This window comes from Cyclopterus lumpus, chromosome 15 (genome assembly GCF_009769545.1).
Source record: "Cyclopterus lumpus isolate fCycLum1 chromosome 15, fCycLum1.pri, whole genome shotgun sequence".
In the NCBI taxonomy this organism is placed as follows: domain Eukaryota; kingdom Metazoa; phylum Chordata; class Actinopteri; order Perciformes; family Cyclopteridae; genus Cyclopterus; species Cyclopterus lumpus.
The window spans coordinates 23,225,084-23,247,170 of NC_046980.1; the positions used below are offsets into that span (position 1 = coordinate 23,225,084).

Genomic DNA, 22,087 nt, shown 5'->3' on the forward strand with positions numbered 1-22,087 from the left:
ATAGCGCGTCATTGCAGCATGAATAAGCTCCACTGACTTCATCTTGACTAAAACAAATACAAAACAAAAAGACTAAATTAGACTTTAAGCCAACTGCAATGTTCAGTAAGAGACAAAGACTAAAACTAAGTAACACTGTTCCCAGCAATGGGAGTAAAACATGTTTTCAATATAAATGAATACAGAAAAGGCCGACTGATAGTCCTCAATTAGCCACATCCGAGAATATACCCATTCAGCAACTATTCCCTTACTTCAGTAAATCCAAGTGCTGTGAATAGAATAAGGTTGCACATAAGTGACTTTACCTTCTTGAACAGTGTTGACCTTTCAATAGCATTATAAAGTCACAATTCCTGCACTCTCAGGGCATTAACATCAGTTTATTACTCATTTACATTTTAATCAGTACATAAGGAGTGGTTCCCAGAGGAGGACGGAGGAATGTAACGCTGTATTCATTTCTTTGTACATAATGAACCACTCTGATAATTCACCCCTCAGCATTTAGAATAAAAAAGAAATAAAATAATAATCAGAGTTCTGATGCTGACTGTTTGTTTTTGTTGATATGTCATCAACGCTACGATGAAGATGCCGGCCTGATGCCATGTCAGGCATATGTATTGGAGTACGTCATTTAATATGTAAATCGCTCACAAATTGTGGATTATTATCAAAAAAATGTGAATCCATGCTATTTATTGTTGATTGCATTTCAGAAAAGAAGCGATGCGGTGTGAAGGGCATCGTCAAGCAAAAATGGAATTGCTGCAATCTGCTCCCGGCAGAATGCCATTAATAAAATTTCTTTTATGGCTGGCCTTCTCTTTGGTGTCTCCCCAGGTCTTTTTCTTCTTCCGTCAGACGACATCCAGAAACGTGCATCATTTGCATTCATCTCCTCTCCGGAGGCTTCATTCATGATTTACTTAGCAAAGGTCTCCTTATTGTCATCCTCATAATTGAACCTTCAGAAAAGGGATCCTCCGTGGCAGTTGTAGTGTGTACCCGTCATGTCGGACTGATCAATTTGCAAATAATTTCATAGCTAGAGAATACGTGTTAGAAGAAAAACACAGAAAAACTTGATGCATAGAAATGCAAACACATGTCACATCAAAGAACTGTGATTACATCTAAAAGGAGAGATATTCACTGCTCGTGCTCTTTCAGACCTTATCATTGCTTTCGCGTGCGTCCTGCCATTATGACTGATTGCAGGGCCGAAGAAAAGAGGAAATCAACAACTTCTCATCTGCTTCCTCATCTCTGCGCCTGTTTTCCAACCGGCTTAATACGAAGTGCGCTTGTCTCTTGCCGCAGGTTTGAGAAACGAAGGCGCTGTGAGAGGTTTTTGTTGCATTCATGTCATCTTTTAGGGAATATGTGCCGAGCATTGTGTGTTCATGTGGCTGCACAATGCAATCGTGTGAGTGTATCATCCCCTCTTCAGTGAAACGATCTTCACTCCCAGTCTTATCGCCAATGCCGTGTTGTTGAGCAAATTATCTTTGAAATGATTTTCCATTCAAATCTTTGATAAGTTTGTACGTCCCTCTCTGCATAATTATTGCCGGCTGAGTTTAGAAGGAGGTATATAACATGAGAGCTGTCCATCTCTTGTAAAGACAGAAATATGATTGAATGAAATACTTTACATTACATATATACAGTCAGTGTGTAAAATACCTGTTTCGCTATCTACCTCCAGTGCTTCAGGGTCGCATGCTGGAGTCCTAAGACTCGCTTTATAATATCGGCCTGCAAGATTAACAGAAGCAAGACGAGGCAATCAACTCGACTAAACACGCCTGGCACACTTACACCAAGTCCCACTTACACCAAGTCCCACTTACACCAAGTCCCACTTACACCAAGTCCCACTTACACCAAGTCCCACTTACACCAAGTCCCACTTACACCAAGTCACACTTACACCAAGTCCCCACTTACACCAAGTCCCACTTACACCAAGTCACACTTACACCAAGTCACACTTACACCAAGTCCCCACTTACACCAAGTCACACTTACACCAAGTCCCCACTTACACCAAGTCCACACTTACACCAAGTCACACTTACACCAAGTCACACTTACACCAAGTCACACTTACACCAAGTCCCCACTTACACCAAGTCCCACTTACACCAAGTCCCCACTTACACCAAGTCCCACTTACACCAAGTCCCCACTTACACCAAGTCACACTTACACCAAGTCCCACTTACACCAAGTCACACTTACACCAAGTCCCCACTTACACCAAGTCCCACTTACACCAAGTCACACTTACACCAAGTCACACTTACACCAAGTCACACTTACACCAAGTCACACTTACACCAAGTCCCACTTACACCAAGTCACACTTACACCAAGTCACACTTACACCAAGTCACACTTACACCAAGTCACACGTAGAAACGTGTGTGTCGCTGTACAATCTTTCACCTGATGCGCAGCATTATCACCTAATGCACAGCATTATTATCACCTAATGCGCAGCATTAATATCACCTGATGCGCAGCATTATTATCACCTGATGCGCAGCATTATTATCACCTGATGCACAGCATTATTATCACCTGATGCTCAGCATTAATATCATGTGGAGCGTTATTATCACCTAATGCGCAGCATTAATATCACCTGATGCGCAGAATTAATACCACCTGATGAGAAGCATTAATATCACCTGATGCTCAGCATTAATATCACCTGATGCTCAGCATTATTATCACCTAATGCGCAGCATTAATATCACCTGATGCTCAGCATTATTATCACCTAATGCGCAGCATTAATATCACCTGATGAGCAGCATTATTATCACCTGATGTGCAGCATTATTATCACCTAATGCTCAGCATTATTATCACCTAATGCTCAGCATTATTATCACCTAATGCTCAGCATTATTATCACCTAATGCGCAGCATTAATATCACCTGATGAGCAGCATTATTATCACCTGATGTGCAGCATTATTATCACCTGATGTGCAGCATTATTATCACCTGATGCTCAGCATTAATATCACCTGATGCTCAGCATTATTATCACCTGATGCTCAGCATTAATATCACCTGATGCTCAGCATTATTATCACCTGATGTGCAGTATTATTATCACCTGATGTGCAGCATTATTATCACCTGATGCTCAGCATTAATATCACCTGATGCTCAGCATTATTATCACCTGATGTGCAGTATTATTATCACCTGATGTGCAGCATTAATATCACCTGATGCTCAGCATTAATATCACCTGATGCTCAGCATTATTATCACCTGATGTGCAGTATTATTATCACCTGATGTGCAGCATTAATATCACCTAATGCTCAGCATTATTATCACCTGATGCTCAGTATTATTATCACCTAATGTGCAGTATTATTATCACCTGATGCGCAGCATTATTATCACCTGAAGCTCAGCATTATTATCACCTAATGCGCAGCATTAATATCACCTGATGCGCAGCAGGTCCATCAGGCCTGTATAGCATGAATGCATTTCTTTGCAGGACACGAGAAGCTTTTCAGACATTTCTTAGTAAATATTTTTTCCCAAATGTTTTGGGGATCTTTCAGGGCGTCTCAAGTGTCAATCAAGGGTCACACAATAGACGTTATAAAACACTACTTACTATCATTATTTATTTTTTGTATTCAATAAGGCATAATCCTAATGGATGGATATGGACATTATTGGACCAGCACAACCTTCTGGAGGAGGAGAACAAGGAGGACGTTTCTCACACCTTCTAGTTTGGTTCTGATCTTGAGCCGTTTATGGGCCAGTGATCAGGTCAACATGTCTGGAGATTACATTCATCACTGTTTCCACGAGTTAATGCTTTCTAAAGTGCTTCATGCAGCCATTGACGATGGGTGTTCAATTATTTTTGTGTGATTAACCTTTAAAATGAACAGCATCATTGCCCCAAAATGACATATTGTGCTTTTGAGAATTGTATGAGAATATGCTGGTACTCTATAGCACAAAAGATTTAACGTTTTATTTTGCAGGTAATGTGGATAGCGCCTAATAGCATATGAAAAAATCTAATTATTTTATTTTTAGAAATATGAAATGGCTTCTTTAAAGGGGACATCTTTTGTGCACATATGTTTGTGAGTGCCTACCAACCCACAAACTGAAATAAGACAACCCAGCAGGCAACGCTGTGGGCAGCAATACCACGAGCCAGGCAATAGCCTGATCCCAGCGGCATTTCCTCCAAACACATCAAAGCAGATTGGGACTAAAAGAGACAGCGTTCCAGACGGAGTTGAACATGTTTTAGTGGAACCTGACAATGAGCATGAAATGTCCCGTCAAGTAGAGCGCCACAAAGCGCCCTCGACCGGAGGCGTGCGTGAGATTCTTGATGACAATCCCACGAGGAAGTCCTCTTGTTTCTCTTTGCAGTTGAACCGTCAGAACCGCTCTCTGAAGAGGAAGAGCATGATGCTGCTGCCCCACCTCGGCCCAGAGGTCATCGCTGAGGTCGGCCTCGATGAGGATGATGAAGAGGAGGAGGAGGAAGAGAGTGAAGAGCGACATGCAGCCAGTAATGTGTGCCTCTCCCCGCTGTGCCAGCCCACCAGCTCAGGTGCAGGTTCTCTCCCACTCCTCTCAATGGGATGTCACATCAGTACCAGTCGCCACACACATGTAACTAATGGATGTCAGGCACGGTGCTTCACATGTCACAGCAGCGCTATACAAACAGCTATGGGATGTATCCTGCCATGTACACATTCATAAGTCCCTTAAATACTCATACTCAGAAACTCTGGGCCAGTAAAGTTCATTTAAACGTCACATTTCAACAACCAGGCCGACCAAAGAGCTTCACATAAAACATCAAAAGCATCGTAACAAAGTGCAAAAGAAACATTAAAAACAGACTCTTGACCCTCCTATACACAACCAACACTACACACTGAAACGTCTTTACATTTAATAACCCACATGTTGTCTGATGTTCTTCTGATGCATGAATGTGACCTCATCAAAGATTTCAGGACAAAACGTGTTTCTCAAATTTTCCTGTGCAAAGAAATTAATTTGATGCAGTTTAACACATGAAGCAATAACAATACAGTCTGAAGGTGAGGAACATGTAAAAAGGTTAACACGACTTTGGTTGTCTCGTTTCAGAGCTACAAACAGTCCGGGACCTCGAGGCCTTGAGAGAACAACTAGGGGGAACCAGGGAAGAAGTAGGTTCCACATGGTTCCTTTGGTCTAACACATACTGTACGTCAACCAGATAGTGTCGACTCCTCTTCCTGCACCTGCAGCCCACTTGGTGCCACCATCCACCTCTTTTTACTCATTCGGCAGCAAGGTTCATACCGACTATTATTGCTGTGAAATGCAACATTTCTGAAACTCGGGCATGATTGTAACCTGGCGGTGACTCGTCAACAACAGCAGAGCCAACATCTCAGTACCTTTTACTGAGCCACAGTGAAGGTAGTCATGGAGCACTGGTGTGTTATTAGGTCCACTTACATTTACACTAAGCATAGAAGGCCACAATGTAGGCTGAATGTCAACGGTTACCATCTGATCCGTGAAGTCCCCACTCCCCTCCTGCAATGTGGACTCATGACCTGGACTCATGACCTGGACTCATGACCTGGACTCATGACCTGGTCTTCTGGTCTGGTCTTCTGGTCTGGTCTTCTGGTCTGGTGTCCTCTTGCACCGCCCAGCCGATGGCTCCCAGCTCTGTGTTGGTTTCAGTGTCTGTAGGTTACCAAACAGATGGAGACAGAATCTAGACCCAAATACTCGTTCTCTCATCTCCTCCTCCTCCTCCTCCTCCACCTCCTCCCCCTCCTCCTCCTCCTTCCTCCCTCCTCCTCCCCCCCCTCCTCCTCCTCCTCCTCCCCCTCCTCCTCCTTCCTCCTCCTTCCTCCCTCCTTCCTCCCTCCTCCTCCCTCCTCCCCCTCCTCCCTCCTCCTCCCCCTCCTCCTCCACCTCCTCCCCCTCCTCCTCCTCCTTCCTCCCTCCTCCTCCCCCCCTCCTCCTCCTCCTCCTCCCCCTCCTCCTTCCTCCCTCCTCCTCTCCCTCCTCCTCCACCTCCTCCCTCCTCCCCCCCTCCTCCCCCTCCTCCTCCTCCTTCCTCCCTCCTCCTCCCCCCTCCTCCTCCTCCCCCTCCTCCTTCCTCCCTCCTCCTCTCCCTCCTCCTCCACCTCCTCCCTCCTCCCCCTCCTCCTCCTCCTTCTCCTTCCTCCCTCCTCCCTCTTCCTCCTCCTCCTCCTCCTTCCTCCCTCCTCCTCTCCCACCTCCTCCACCTCCTCCCTCCTCCCTCCTCCTCCACCTCCTCCTCCTCCATCCTCCTCCTCCTCCTCCACCTCCTCCTTCCTCCCTCCTCCCTCCTCCCTCCTCCTCCTCCTTCCTCCCTGCTACTCCTCCTCCTCTCCCTCCTCCTCCACCTCCTCCCTCCTCCCCCCCTCCTCCCCCTCCTCCTCCTCCTTCCTCCCTCCTCCTCCCCCCTCCTCCTCCTCCCCCTCCTCCTTCCTCCCTCCTCCTCTCCCTCCTCCTCCACCTCCTCCCTCCTCCCCCTCCTCCTCCCCCTCCTCCTCCTCCTTCTCCTTCCTCCCTCCTCCCTCTTCCTCCTCCTCCTCCTCCTCCTTCCTCCCTCCTCCTCTCCCACCTCCTCCACCTCCTCCCTCCTCCCTCCTCCTCCACCTCCTCCTCCTCCATCCTCCTCCTCCTCCTCCACCTCCTCCTTCCTCCTTCCTCCCTCCTCCTCCTCCTTCCTCCCTGCTACTCCTCCACCTCCTCCCTCCTCCCCCTCCTCCTTCCTCCCTCCTCCTCCCTCCTCCCCCCTCCTCCTCCTTCCTCCCCCTCCCCCTCCTCCTCCTCCTCTACCTTCCCTCATTCAAGTCATGCACACTTTACACATGTGCTAGCCACATTTCATGGCATACCCGTGTAGTTTGTTGTTGTCGTCTTCATTTCAACAATGCCGATGATTCCTATGAAACATACTTCATAACATTCTGTGTGTTCTTCTCTTCTACCAGCTGCTGAAAGAGAAACTCGATAACACGGCTTTAATCGCTGAGACCGTGCGGCAAAAGAAGCTCCTGGCCAAATATAACAGAGGTTAGTGTGTGTGTGTGTGTGTGGGGGGGGGGGGGGGGGGTATAGAATATACTAATACATATTGTGTAGACGACATTTTGCACTGACTAACCCGACGTGGACGTCTTTGGCCTCCAGTGTCTCAGTTCGCCGTGGAGGAGTTCGAGGTCCTACAGGACACCTTGAAGCTGGAGAGGGACTTGAGGACGGAGGCCGAAGGCTTCGCCAGAGCGGTGAGCTTCATTTCTACAGAAGCCCTCCGAGTTTCTGGTTCTGCGTATGAAGCGCTCCACGTGTCCTATCCCGAATATCCATCTTCCATCCTTAGATGGTGGTTGAGCAAACCAAGCTGAAGAGAGAGAGTCAGATCCTGATGGAGAGCTCCTCGCCCAGCCAAGCTCTACAGGAAGCTCTCGGCCAGGTCTCCAGGCTGACCCAGGACCTGGAGACTCAGAGGCTGGAGCACCAGAACCAGGTCTGTGTAGAGTGGAGTCTGGACATGCTGGACATGGGAGAGAGAGGAGGTGGTGAATGCAACATCTGTACAGAATGCATCTTAATAATGTCGCGTCAAATCAGAACTAATATATTGTTATCTGGAGAGGACAATATTTATGGGAACATGACTGACCCGACCAAGCCGGATCACATGAGGAGCACAATTGCTCGTTGAGGTCCAAAACTCCATTATTATTTTTTTTTTAACATAAGTAGACATTTGAATGGAGGCAGGTGGAAGTTGAGCCTCACTTCGAGCCGGCTCCGCCTGAAAGAACTCACACGCTCTTCTCATTTTTGGATTGAATTACAATCTCAATGTGTAGTTCTCTTTAAAACACACACACACACACACACACACACACACACACACACACAACACACACACACATACACACACACTAATTTGAGGCAGTGGCAAAAGCCCAAACGTCTTGGTGTTCCTCCACAATAGGTCTCTGAAAAAATAATTTTCATTTTCATGAAACAATCTGTGATACTGTGATGAACGCTACCCACCAGCAGAATGTAGGGAATGGGTGCGTGTTACCATAATATGTTTGTAATATCGGTGTGTCACATGACAAACTTCAGATCACAGTCGACCAACATCACCTGTACGCATATTCATGCGTGCTTTACTCATGAGGAACAAAAGCATATGACTCCTTCCTGTGCTTTACACCTGCAGTGCCTCTGATATGCATCAAAATAAGAATTATAGAGCCGGTTAATTACATCCGGGGGGAAACGGCTGGTGAATTATCACAGGCCATGACAGTAAAACCCTAGGGGTCATGACCTGCCAGATTGATAATTAAAAGCAGTGGCAGTGCAGCCTCCAGCTTCCTCACACCTCCTCTGGCAACAATGGAAACAATTAAAGCTGAGTGGGATCACTGATCCCTCCTGGTGCCGGGTGGAGGTGAGCCGTACCTTTCATTTGAGGAACAATTAAAGCACTGGTAAGGAACCGGGGCGGACGACTGGCAGCTACCCAATGCTACTTATCAGAAATCCTTACCAGCCACGGCCAACACAATGCTGCAGAGCTCATTGTACGTGAACCTTTATCACATCATTTATATATATATTTATAAATATAAGTGATGCGATAAAGGTTCATGTATAAATAAATATAAATATATATATGTTTATATATATATATATATATATTTATATATATATATATATATATATATATATACACTCTAACCTTTATCACATCATTTATATATATTTATAAATATAAGTGATGTGATAAAGGTTCATGTATAAATAAATATATATATATATATAATATAAATATAAATATAAAATATATTATATATAAAATAATAATAAAAATAAAATATATAATAAATATTATATATATATATAATATAAATAAATATATATATATAAACATATATTTATATTTATTTATACATGAACCTTTATCACATCACTTATATTTATAAATATATATAAATGATGTGATAAAGGTTCATGTATAAATAAATATAAATATATATATGTTTATATATATATATTTATTTATATTATATATATATATATATAAATATAAAATATATTATATATGAAATAATAATAAAAATAAAATATATAATAAAATATATATATATAATATAAATAAATATATATATATAAACATATATATATTTATATTTATTTATACATGAACCTTTATCACATCACTTATATTTATAAATATATATAAATGATGTGAAAAAGGTTAATGTATAAATAAATATAAATATATATATGTTTATATATATATATATTTATTTATATTATATATATATATATAAATATAAAATATATTATATATGAAATAATAATAAAAATAAAATATATATATATAATATAAAAAAAATATATAAACATATATATATTTATATTTATTTATACATGAACCTTTATCACATCACTTATATTTATAAATATATATAAATGATGTGATTAAGGTTAGAGTGTATATATATATATATAAATATATATATGTTTATATATATATATTTATTTATGTATATATATATATGTTTTTATATATATATATATATATATATATATATAAATGATGAGCTAAAGGTTCACGTACGTATATATATATATATATACATATATATATATGTGTGTATATATATATATATATATATATATATATATATATATATGTATATATATATATATATATATATACACACACACTCTAACCTTTATCACATCATTTATATATATTTATAAATATAAGTGATGTAATAAAGGTTCATGTATATACATATTTATATATATAAATATAAATATATATCACCCTGAAGATAAGCAGCCCACGGACTGAAGCTACCTTGCCCGGACAAGGGAAACCGGGGCACCCTCCCGGAGCCAGACCCAGGAGGGGAGCTCGTCGGCGTCTGGTGGCCGGGCTTTTTTTTTTCATGGGGCCCGGTCGGGCTCAGCCCAAAAAAACATCACGGAGCAGCAGTCACCCTGTGGACCCACTACCCGCAGGGAGAATTATCGGGGTCGGGTGCTATGTAGACCGGGCGGCGGGCCAGGCGGGAGACCTGGGCGGGCCGATCGCTGGCGGCATTGACTAGCTCAAGGGACGTGGAACGTCACCTCACTAGCGGGGAAAGAGCCGGAGCTGGTGCAGGAGGCGGAGCGGTACCAGCTAGATATAGTTGGGCTCACCTCCACGCACAGCATGGGCTCTGGAACCAAGCTCCTGGAGAAGGGTTGGACTTTGTCCTTTTCTGGAGTTGCCCAGGGTGAGAGGCGCCGGGCGGGAGTGGGGACACTCACGAGCCCCCGGCTGAGCGCCGCTTTGTTGGAGTTTTCCCCGGGGAACGAGAGGGTCGCCTCCCTGCGCCTATGGGTTGCGGGGAGTAAGGCTCTGACTGTTGTTTGTGCTTATGCACCGAACAGCATTTCGGAGTATCCGGCCTTCTTGGAGTCGGTGGGAGGGGTCCTGGAAAGGGCGCCGCCTGCCGACTCCATAGTTCTCCTGGGAGACTTCAACGCTCACGTGGGCAATGACAGAGAAACCTGGCGGGGCGTGATTGGGAGGAACGGCTTGCCCGATCTGAACCCGAATGGTGTTTTGTTGTTGGACTTCTGCTAGCCACAGTTTGTCCATAACGAACACCATGTTCGAACATAAGGTGGCTCATAAGTGTACCTGGTACCAGAACACCTTAGGCCGGAGATCAATGATCGACTTTGTAATCGTATCATCTGATCTGCGGCCGTATGTCTTGGACACTCGGGTGAAGAGAGGAGCAGAGCTGTCAACTGATCACCACCTGGTGGTGAGTTGGATCAGATGGCGGGGGACTCGGCTAGAAAGACCTGGCAAGCCCAAACGTGTAGTGAGGGTGAACTGGGAACATCTGGCAGAGGATCCTGTCCGGGAGGTCTTCAACTCCCACCTCCGGAAGAACTTCTCACAAATCCCGAGGGAGGCTGGGGACATGGAATCCGAGTGGACCTTGTTCAAAGCCTCTATTGTGGACGCGGCTGCTCGGGGCTGTGGCCGGAAGGTCATCGGTGCCTGTCGTGGCGGCAACCCGAGAACCCGGTGGTGGACACCGGGGGTGAGGGTAGCCGTCAAACTGAAGAAGGAGGCCTTTCGGGCCTGGCTGGCCCAGGGGTCTCCTGAAGCAGCTGACGGGTACCGGCGGGCCAGAAGGGCTGCAGCGGCGATGGTCACGGAGGCTAAAACTCGGGCATGGGAGGAGTTCGGGGAGGCCATGGAGAAGGACTTTCGGTTGGCCTCAAGGAAGTTCTGGCAAACCATCCGACGGCTCAGGAAGGGAAAGCAGGGTCTACCCCAGGCTGTTCTCAGCAGGGGGGGGGAACTGCTGACCCGGACTGGGGACATCGTCGGGCGGTGGAAAGAGCACTTTGAGGAACTCCTAAACCCGGCCAACATGTCCCCCGGAGAGGGGGCAGCGCCGGAAGACTTTGGGGTGGATTCACCCATATCCCTGGCAGAGGTCGCTAAGGTAGTCAAAAAGCTCCTTGGTGGCAAGGCGCCAGGGGTGGATGAGATCCGCCCTGAGATGCTGAAAGCGCTGGACATTGTTGGGCTGTCTTGGTTGACACGCCTTTTCAGTGTCGCATGGGGGTCGGGAACAGTGCCCATGGACTGGCGACAGGGGTGGTGGTTCCCATCTTCAAGAATGGGGACCGGAGAGTGTGCTCGAACTATCGTGGTATCACACTGCTCAGCCTCCTGGGAAAAGCTTATGCCAGGGTGCTGGAGAGGAGGCTCCGACCACTTGTCGAACCTCAGATTCAAGACGAACGGTGCGGATTCCGTCCCGGTCGTGGAACAGTGGACCAGCTCTTTACCCTCGCAAGATTACTGGAGGGGTCCTGGGAGTTTTCCCAACCAGTTTACATGTGCTTTGTAGACCTGGAGAAGGCTTTCGACCGGGTCCCTCTGGGTTTTTTGTGGGGGGTGCTGCGGGAGTATGGGGTGCCGGACCCGTTGGCACGGGCCATCCGGTCTCTGTACGCCTGCAGTAGGAGCTGTGTTCGTCTCCTCGGTAGTAAGTCAGACACGTTCCCGGTGGGTGTTGGCCTCCGCCAGGGCTGCCCTTATCACCGGTCCTGTTCGTGACCTTCATGGACAGGATATCTAGGCGCAGCCAGGGGGCGGAGAGGATCCGGTTCGGGAGTCTCGGGATCGCCTCTCTGCTGTTCGCGGATGATGTGGTCCTGTTTGCCTCCTCGGACCGTGACCTCCAGCATTCACTGGGGCGTTTTGCAGCCGAGTGCGAAGCGGCAGGGATGAGAGTTAGCACCTCCAAATCTGAGGCCATGGTGCTCTGCCGGAAAACCGGCGGATTGCTCCCTCCAGGTGGGGGGAAACTGCCTACCCCAAGCGAAGGAATTCAAGTATCTCGGGGTCTTGTTCACGAGTGAGGGTAAGGTGGAGCGGGAGATCGACAGGCGGATCGGTGCGGCTGCAGCAGTAAAACAGGCTCTGTACCGGTCCGTCTTGGTGAAGAGGGAGCTGAGCCGGAAGGCAAAGCTCTCCATTTACTGGTCGGTCTACGTTCCAACCCTCACCTATGGTCACGAACTCTGGGTCGTGACCGAAAGAACGAGATCTCGGATACAAGCGGCCGAAATGAGCTTCCTCCGTAGGGTGGCCGGGCTCAGCCTTAGAGATAGGGTAAGGAGCTCGGACATATGAGGGAGCTCGGAGTCGAGTCGCTGCTCCTTCGTGTCGAAAGGAGTCAGCTGAGGTGGTTCGGGCATCTAGTCAGGATGCCTCCTGGACGCCTCCCATTAGAGGTTTTCCGGGCACGTCCAACTGGTAGGAGGCCCCGGGGAAGACCGAGGACACGCTGGAGGGATTATATCTCCCGGCTGGCCTTGGAACGCCTCGGGATCCCCCAGAATGAGCTGGAAAGTGTTGCGGGTGAGAGGGAAGCTTGGGTCGGCCTGCTGAACCTGCTGCCACCGCGACCCGACCCCGGATAAGCGGGTGATAATGGATGGGATGGATGGAATATAAATATATATATATGTTTGTATATGTATATATTTATTCATATATGTTTATATATATATATGATGAGCTAAAGGTTCACGTATATATATATACTTGAACCTTTATCACATCATTTATACATATATATACTGTATATATGAACAGGTTGAACAATAAGCGAGCTACAGGCTCGTGCTGGGGAACAATGAGTGTGTGTTGTGGTTCTTACGTGTCAGATGAAGCAGATGGAGGACAGGCTGCGGAGCTGCGAGGCTCAAAGGGAGCTGATGGCCTTGAGGCGTAAACTTGAGCTCATGGAGGAGGAGAAGAGGGAGCACAGCGACAATTGCTCCAAGGCTAAACTGGAGGTCAAGGATCTGCGGTTCACAGGTAAAGACACATTATGAATTGTTGTGAGCGCGCTGTGGAGCACGGTGCAGAACAGAGCTGTGTGCACTGGGTGTAGGATACGATGCCACAGCGACCACGAGATGCTCCTCAGAGCTTCCTCTTCTGCCCCTGGTGCTGTTGCTGTGTGTCGACTGTCACTGAATGTTTTTCAGTTGAGGAGCTCCAGCAAAAGCTGCAGGCCGTTACCAACCCGCCCCCAGCTCCAGCTCCAGCTCCTCCACCCCCACCACCTCCACCTCCTCCAGCCCCGGCTGTGGCCTCCAACCCACTCAGGTCCTGACACACAATACGCTCGGGCATCTTCAGTCAGGGGAATCTTTTTTACTTTGATCAAAAGTGTTTCCAGGGAAACTTTTTTTTTAAATGTGTGTGTGTGTGCGTGTGTGTGCGTGTGTGTGTGTGCGTGCATGTGTGTGTGTGCGTGCGCGTGTGCATGTGTGCATGTGTATGTGCGTGTGTGTGTGAGCGTGCGTGTGCGTGTACGTGTGGGTGTGCGTGCGTGTGCGTGTACGTGTGGGTGTGCGTGCGTGTGTGTGTGTGCGTGCATGTGTGTGTGTCGTGTGTGTGCGTGGACCGAGCGTGTGCGAGTACGTGTGGTTGTGCGTGCGTGCGTGTGTGTGCGTGGCGTGCATGTGCGTGTCGTGCGTGTGCGTGTGAGCGTGCGTGTGCGTGTCGTGTGTGTGCGTGTGAGCGAGCGTGTACGTGTGGGTGTGGGTGTGCGTGCGTGCGTGTGTGTGCGTGTGCATGTGCGTGTCGTGCGTGTGAGCGTGCGTGTGTGTGTGGGTGTGCGTGCGTGTGTGTGCGAGTATGTGCGTGCTTGCGTGTCTGATGGTGGTCTGATGGTGGAGGAGGTAGTCCGATGGTAGTCTGATGGTGGAGGTAGTCTAAATGGTGGTCTGATAGTGGAGGAGGTAGTCTGATGGTGGAGGAGGTAGTCTGATGGTGGAGGTAGTCTGATGGTGGTCTGATAGTGGAGGAGGTAGTCTGATGGTGGAGGAGGTAGTCTGATGGTAGTCTGATGGTGGAGGAGGTAGTCTGATGGTGGTCTGATAGTGGAGGAGGTAGTCTGATGGTGGAGGAGGTAGTCTGATGGTAGTCTGATGGTGGAGGAGGTAGTCTGATGGTGGTCTGATGGTGGAGGAGGTAGTCTGGTGGTGGAGGAGGTAGTCTGATGGTGACTGATAGTGGAGGAGGTAGTCTGATGGTAGTCTGATGGTGGAGGTAGTCTAAATGGTGGTCTGATAGTGGAGGAGGTAGTCTGATGGTGGAGGAGGTAGTCTGATGGTAGTCTGATGATGGAGGTAGTCTGATGGTGGTCTGATAGTGGAGGAGGTAGTCTGATGGTGGAGGAGGTAGTCTGATGGTAGTCTGATGGTGGAGGAGGTAGTCTGATGGTGGAGGAGGTAGTCTGATGGTAGTCTGATGATGGAGGTAGTCTGATGGTGGTCTGATGGTGGAGGAGGTAGTCTGATGGTAGTCTGATGGTGGAGGAGGTAGTCTGATGGTGGTCTGATAGTGGAGGAGGTAGTCTGATGGTGGAGGAGGTAGTCTGATGGTAGTCTGATGGTGGAGGAGGTAGTCTGATGGTGGTCTGATGGTGGAGGAGGTAGTCTGATGGTGGAGGAGGTAGTCTGATGGTGGAGGAGGTAGTCTGATGGTAGTCTGATGGTGGAGGAGGTAGTCTGATGGTGGTCTGATGGTGGAGGAGGCAGTCTGATGGTGGAGGAGGTAGTCTAATGGTGGAGGAGGTAGTCTGATGGTAGTCTGATGGTGGAGGAGGTAGTCTGATGGTGGTCTGATGGTGGAGGAGGTAGTCTGATGGTGGAGGAGGTAGTCTAATGGTGGAGGAGGTAGTCTGATGGTAGTCTGATGGTGGAGGAGGTAGTCTGATGCTAGTCTGATGGTGGAGGAGGTAATCTGATGGTGGAGGAGGTAGTCTAATGGTGGAGGAGGTAGTCTGATGGTAGTCTGATGGTGGAGGAGGTAGTCTGATGGTGGTCTGATTTGTGAGGAGGCAGTCTGATGGTGGAGGAGGTTGTCTGATGGTGGTCTGATGGTGGAGGAGGTAGTCTAATGGTGGTCTGATGGTAGAGGAGGTAGTCTGATGGTGGAGGAGGTAGTCTGATGGTGGTCTGATAGTGGAGGAGGTAGTCTGATGGTGGGGGAGGTAGTCTGATGGTGGAGGAGGTAGTCTGATGGTGGTCTGATGGTGGAGGAGGTAGTCTGATGGTGGTCTGATGGTGGAGGAGGCAGTCTGATGGTCTGATGGTGGAGGAGGTAGTCTGATGGTGGAGGAGGTAGTCCGATGGTGGTCTGATGGTGGAGGAGGTAGTCTGATGGTGGAGGAGGTAGTCTGATGGTGGTCTGATGGTGGAGCAGGCAGTCTGATGGTGGAGGAGGTAGTCTGATGGTGGAGGAGGCAGTCTGATGGTGGAGGAGGTAGTCTGATGGTAGTCTGATGGTGGAGGAGGTAGTCTGATGGTGGTCTGATGGTGGAGGAGGCAGTCTGATGGTGGAGGAGGTAGTCTGATGGTGGAGGAGGTAGTCTGATGGTGGAGGAGGTAGTCTGATGGTGGTCTGATGGTGGAGCAGGCAGTCTGATGGTGGAGGAGGTAGTCTGATGGTGGAGGAGGCAGTCTGATGGTGGAGGAGGTAGTCTGATGGTAGTCTGATGGTGGAGGAGGTAGTCTGATGGTGGTCTGATGGTGGAGGAGGTAGTCTGATGGTGGAGGAGGCAGTCTGGTGGTGGTCTGATGGTGGAGGAGGTAGTCTGATGGTGGAGGAGGTAGTCTGATGGTGGTCTGATGGTGGAGGAGGTAGTCTGATGGTGGAGGAGGTAGTCTAATGGTAGTCTGATGGTGGAGGAGGCAGTCTGATGGTGGAGGATGTAGTCTGATGGTGGAGGAGGTAGTCTGATGGTGGTCTGATGGTGGAGGAGGTAGTCTGATGGTGGTCTGATGGTGGAGGAGGTAGTCTGATGGTGGAGGAGGTAGTCTGATGGTAGTCTGATGGTGGAGGAGGCAGTCTGATGGTGGAGGATGTAGTCTGATGGTGGAGGAGGTAGTCTGATGGTGGAGGAGGTAGTCTGATGGTGGACGAGGCAGTCTGATGGTGGAGGAGGTAGTCTGATGGTAGTCTGATGGTGGAGGAGGTAGTCTGATGGTGGTCTGATGGTGGAGGAGGTAGTCTGATAGTGGAGGAGGCAGTCTGATGGTGGAGGATGTAGTCTGATGGTAGTCTGATGGTGGAGGAGGCAGTCTGATGGTGGAGGAGGTAGTCTGATGGTGGAGGAGGCAGTCTGATGGTGGAGGAGGTAGTCTGGTGGTAGTCTGATGGTGGAGGAGGTAGTCTGATGGTGGTCTGATGGTGGAGGAGGTAGTCTGATGGTGGAGGAGGTAGTCTGGTGGTGGAGGGTGTAGTCTGATGGTGGAGGAGGTAGTCTGATGGTGGAGGATGTAGTCTGATGGTGGAGGAGGTAGTCTGATGGTGGAGGAGGTAGTCTGATGGTGTAGGAGGTAGTCTGATGGTAGTCTGATGGTGGAGGAGGTAGTCTGATGGTGGTCTGATGGTGGAGGAGGTAGTCTGATGGTGGAGGTAGTCTGATGGTGGTCTGATGGTGGAGGAGGTAGTCTGATGGTAGTCTGATGGTGGAGGATGTAGTCTGATGGTGGAGGAGGTAGTCTGATGGTAGTCTGATGGTGGAGGAGGTAGTCTGATGGTGGTCTGATGGTGGAGGAGGTAGTCTGATGGTAGTCTGATGGTGGAGGAGGTAGTCTGATGGTGGTCTGATGGTGGAGGAGGTAGTCTGATGGTGGAGGAGGTAGTCTGATGGTAGTCTGATGGTGGAGGAGGTAGTCTGATGGTGGTCTGATGGTGGAGGAGGTAGTCTGATGGTGGAGGAGGCAGTCTGATGGTGGAGGATGTAGTCTGATGGTGGAGGAGGTAGTCTGATGGTGGAGGAGGTAGTCTGATGGTGGTCTGATGGTGGAGCAGGCAGTCTGATGGTGGAGGAGGTAGTCTGATGGTGGTCTGATGGTGGAGGAGGCAGTCTGGTGGTGGAGGAGGTAGTCTGATGGTGGAGGAGGTAGTCTGATGGTGGAGGAGGTAGTCTGATGGTGGTCTGATGGTGGAGGAGGTAGTCTGATGGTGGAGGAGGTAGTCTGATGGTGGAGGAGGCAGTCTGATGGTGGACGAGGTAGTCCGATGGTAGTCTGATGGTGGAGGAGGTAGTCTGATGGTGGTCTGATGGTGGCGGAGGTAGTCTGATGGTGGAGGAGGCAGTCTGGTGGTGGTCTGATGGTGGAGGAGGTAGTCTGATGGTGGAGGAGGTAGTCTGATGGTGGTCTGATGGTGGAGGAGGTAGTCTGATGGTGGTCTGATGGTGGAGGAGGTAGTCTGATGGGGGAGGAGGTAGTCTGATGGTGGTCTGATGGTGGAGGAGGTAGTCTGATGGTGGAGGAGGTAGTCTGATGGTGGAGGAGGCAGTCTGATGGTGGAGGAGGTAGTCTGATGGTGGAGGAGGCAGTCTGATGGTGGAGGAGGTAGTCTGATGGTGGAGGAGGCAGTCTGATGGTGGAGGAGGTAGTCTGATGGTGGTTTGATGGTGGAGGAGGTAGTCTGATAGTGGAGGAGGCAGTCTGATGGTGGAGGATGTAGTCTGATGGTAGTCTGATGGTGGAGGAGGCAGTCTGATGGTGGAGGATGTAGTCTGATGGTGGTCTGATGGTGGAGGAGGTAGTCTGATGGTGGTCTGATGGTGGAGGAGGTAGTCTGATGGTAGTCTGATTGTGGAGGACGTAGTCTGATGGTAGTCTGATGGTGGAGGATGTAGTCTGATGGTAGTCTGATGGTGGAGGAGGTAGTCTGATGGTAGTCTGATGGTGGAGGAGGTAGTCTGATGGTGGAGGATGTAGTCTGATGGTGGAGGAGGTAGTCTGATGGTGGAGGATGTAGTCTGATGGTGGAGGAGGTTGTCTGATGGTGGTCTGATGGTGGAGGAGGTAGTCTAATGGTGGAGGAGGTAGTCTGATGGTGGAGGAGGTAGTCTGATGGTGGTCTGATAGTGGAGGAGGTAGTCTGATGGTGGGGGAGGTAGTCTGATGGTGGAGGAGGTAGTCTGATGGTAGTCTGATGGTGGAGGAGGTAGTCTGATGGTGGTCTGATGGTGGAGGAGGCAGTCTGATGGTCTGATGGTGGAGGAGGTAGTCTGATGGTGGAGGAGGTAGTCCGATGGTGGTCTGATGGTGGAGGAGGCAGTCTGGTGGTGGAGGAGGTAGTCTGATGGTGGAGGAGGTAGTCTGATGGTGGTCTGATGGTGGAGCAGGCAGTCTGATGGTGGAGGAGGTAGTCTGATGGTGGAGGAGGCAGTCTGATGGTGGAGGAGGTAGTCTGATGGTAGTCTGATGGTGGAGGAGGTAGTCTGATGGTGGTCTGATGGTGGAGGAGGCAGTCTGGTGGTGGAGGAGGTAGTCTGATGGTGGAGGAGGTAGTCTGATGGTGGAGGAGGTAGTCTGATGGTGGTCTGATGGTGGAGCAGGCAGTCTGATGGCGGAGGAGGTAGTCTGATGGTGGAGGAGGCAGTCTGATGGTGGAGGAGGTAGTCTGATGGTAGTCTGATGGTGGAGGAGGTAGTCTGATGGTGGTCTGATGGTGGAGGAGGTAGTCTGATGGTGGAGGAGGCAGTCTGGTGGTGGTCTGATGGTGGAGGAGGTAGTCTGATGGTGGTCTGATGGTGGAGGAGGTAGTCTGATGGTGGAGGAGGTAGTCTAATGGTAGTCTGATGGTGGAGGAGGCAGTCTGATGGTGGAGGATGTAGTCTGATGGTGGAGGAGGTAGTCTGATGGTGGTCTGATGGGGGAGGAGGTAGTCTGCTGGTGGTCTGATGGTGGAGGAGGTAGTCTGATGGTGGAGGAGGTAGTCTAATGGTAGTCTGATGGTGGAGGAGGCAGTCTGATGGTGGAGGATGTAGTCTGATGGTGGAGGAGGTAGTCTGATGGTGGAGGAGGTAGTCTGATGGTGGACGAGGCAGTCTGATGGTGGAGGAGGTAGTCTGATGGTAGTCTGATGGTGGAGGAGGTAGTCTGATGGTGGTCTGATGGTGGAGGAGGTAGTCTGATAGTGGAGGAGGCAGTCTGATGGTGGAGGATGTAGTCTGATGATAGTCTGATGGTGGAGGAGGCAGTCTGATGGTGGAGGAGGTAGTCTGATGGTGGAGGAGGCAGTCTGATGGTGGAGGAGGTAGTCTGGTGGTAGTCTGATGGTGGAGGAGGTAGTCTGATGGTGGTCTGATGGTGGAGGAGGTAGTCTGATGGTGGAGGAGGTAGTCTGATGGTGGAGGAGGTAGTCTGATGGTGGAGGATGTAGTCTGATGGTGGAGGAGGTAGTCTGATGGTGGAGGATGTAGTCTGATGGTGTAGGAGGTAGTCTGATGGTAGTCTGATGGTGGAGGAGGTAGTCTGATGGTGGTCTGATGGTGGAGGAGGTAGTCTGATGGTGGAGGTAGTCTGATGGTGGTCTGATGGTGGAGGAGGTAGTCTGATGGTAGTCTGATGGTGGAGGATGTAGTCTGATGGTGTAGGAGGTAGTCTGATGGTAGTCTGATGGTGAAGGAGGTAGTCTGATGGTGGTCTGATGGTGGAGGAGGTAGTCTGATGGTAGTCTGATGGTGGAGGAGGTAGTCTGATGGTGGTCTGATGGTGGAGGAGGTAGTCTGATGGTGGAGGAGGTAGTCTGATGGTAGTCTGATGGTGGAGGAGGTAGTCTGATGGTGGTCTGATGGTGGAGGAGGTAGTCTGATGGTGGAGGAGGCAGTCTGATGGTGGAGGATGTAGTCTGATGGTGGAGGAGGTAGTCTGATGGTGGAGGAGGTAGTCTGATGGTGGTCTGATGGTGGAGCAGGCAGTCTGATGGTGGAGGAGGTAGTCTGATGGTGGTCTGATGGTGGAGGAGGCAGTCTGGTGGTGGAGGAGGTAGTCTGATGGTGGAGGAGGTAGTCTGATGGTGGAGGAGGTAGTCTGATGGTGGTCTGATGGTGGAGCAGGCAGTTTGATGGTGGAGGAGGTAGTCTGATGGTGGAGGAGGCAGTCTGATGGTGGACGAGGTAGTCCGATGGTAGTCTGATGGTGGAGGAGGTAGTCTGATGGTGGTCTGATGGTGGCGGAGGTAGTCTGATGGTGGAGGAGGCAGTCTGGTGGTGGTCTGATGGTGGAGGAGGTAGTCTGATGGTGGAGGAGGTAGTCTGATGGTGGTCTGATGGTGGAGGAGGTAGTCTGATGGTGGTCTGATGGTGGAGGAGGTAGTCTGATGGGGGAGGAGGTAGTCTGATGGTGGTCTGATGGTGGAGGAGGTAGTCTGATGGTGGAGGAGGTAGTCTGATGGTGGAGGAGGCAGTCTGATGGTGGAGGAGGTAGTCTGATGGTGGAGGAGGCAGTCTTATGGTGGAGGAGGTAGTCTAATGGTGGAGGAGGCAGTCTGATGGTGGAGGAGGTAGTCTGATGGTGGTTTGATGGTGGAGGAGGTAGTCTGATGGTGGAGGATGTAGTCTGATGGTAGTCTGATGGTGGAGGAGGCAGTCTGATGGTGGAGGATGTAGTCTGATGGTGGAGGAGGTAGTCTGATGGTGGAGGAGGTAGTCTGATGGTGGTCTGATTTGTGAGGAGGCAGTCTGATGGTGGAGGAGGTTGTCTGATGGTGGTCTGATGGTGGAGGAGGTAGTCTAATGGTGGTCTGATGGTAGAGGAGGTAGTCTGATGGTGGAGGAGGTAGTCTGATGGTGGTCTGATAGTGGAGGAGGTAGTCTGATGGTGGGGGAGGTAGTCTGATGGTGGAGGAGGTAGTCTGATGGTAGTCTGATGGTGGAGGAGGTAGTCTGATGGTGGTCTGATGGTGGAGGAGGCAGTCTGATGGTCTGATGGTGGAGGAGGTAGTCTGATGGTGGAGGAGGTAGTCCGATGGTGGTCTGATGGTGGAGGAGGCAGTCTGGTGGTGGAGGAGGTAGTCTGATGGTGGAGGAGGTAGTCTGATGGTGGTCTGATGGTGGAGCAGGCAGTCTGATGGTGGAGGAGGTAGTCTGATGGTGGAGGAGGCAGTCTGATGGTGGAGGAGGTAGTCTGATGGTAGTCTGATGGTGGAGGAGGTAGTCTGATGGTGGTCTGATGGTGGAGGAGGCAGTCTGGTGGTGGAGGAGGTAGTCTGATGGTGGAGGAGGTAGTCTGATGGTGGAGGAGGTAGTCTGATGGTGGTCTGATGGTGGAGCAGGCAGTCTGATGGTGGAGGAGGTAGTCTGATGGTGGAGGAGGCAGTCTGATGGTGGAGGAGGTAGTCTGATGGTAGTCTGATGGTGGAGGAGGTAGTCTGATGGTGGTCTGATGGTGGAGGAGGTAGTCTGATGGTGGAGGAGGCAGTCTGGTGGTGGTCTGATGGTGGAGGAGGTAGTCTGATGGTGGAGGAGGTAGTCTGATGGTGGTCTGATGGTGGAGGAGGTAGTCTGATGGTGGAGGAGGTAGTCTAATGGTAGTCTGATGGTGGAGGAGGTAGTCTGATGGTGGAGGA

The 22,087-nt window shown here is 49.6% G+C and overlaps 1 protein-coding gene across 1 annotated transcript in view; it reads left to right on the forward strand.

Moving 5' to 3' along the window:
* The window catches only part of shtn1 (shootin 1), a 53,249-nt gene that overhangs the window by 17,830 nt on the left and 13,332 nt on the right, over nt 1-22,087 (forward strand). The window contains exons 5-11 of the mRNA XM_034552548.1: nt 4,447-4,630; nt 5,182-5,243; nt 7,062-7,143; nt 7,261-7,355; nt 7,451-7,597; nt 13,363-13,516; nt 13,690-13,810. Coding sequence (XP_034408439.1) covers nt 4,447-4,630; nt 5,182-5,243; nt 7,062-7,143; nt 7,261-7,355; nt 7,451-7,597; nt 13,363-13,516; nt 13,690-13,810 — 845 coding nt within the window. The remainder of the gene's footprint in view (nt 1-4,446; nt 4,631-5,181; nt 5,244-7,061; nt 7,144-7,260; nt 7,356-7,450; nt 7,598-13,362; nt 13,517-13,689; nt 13,811-22,087) is intronic.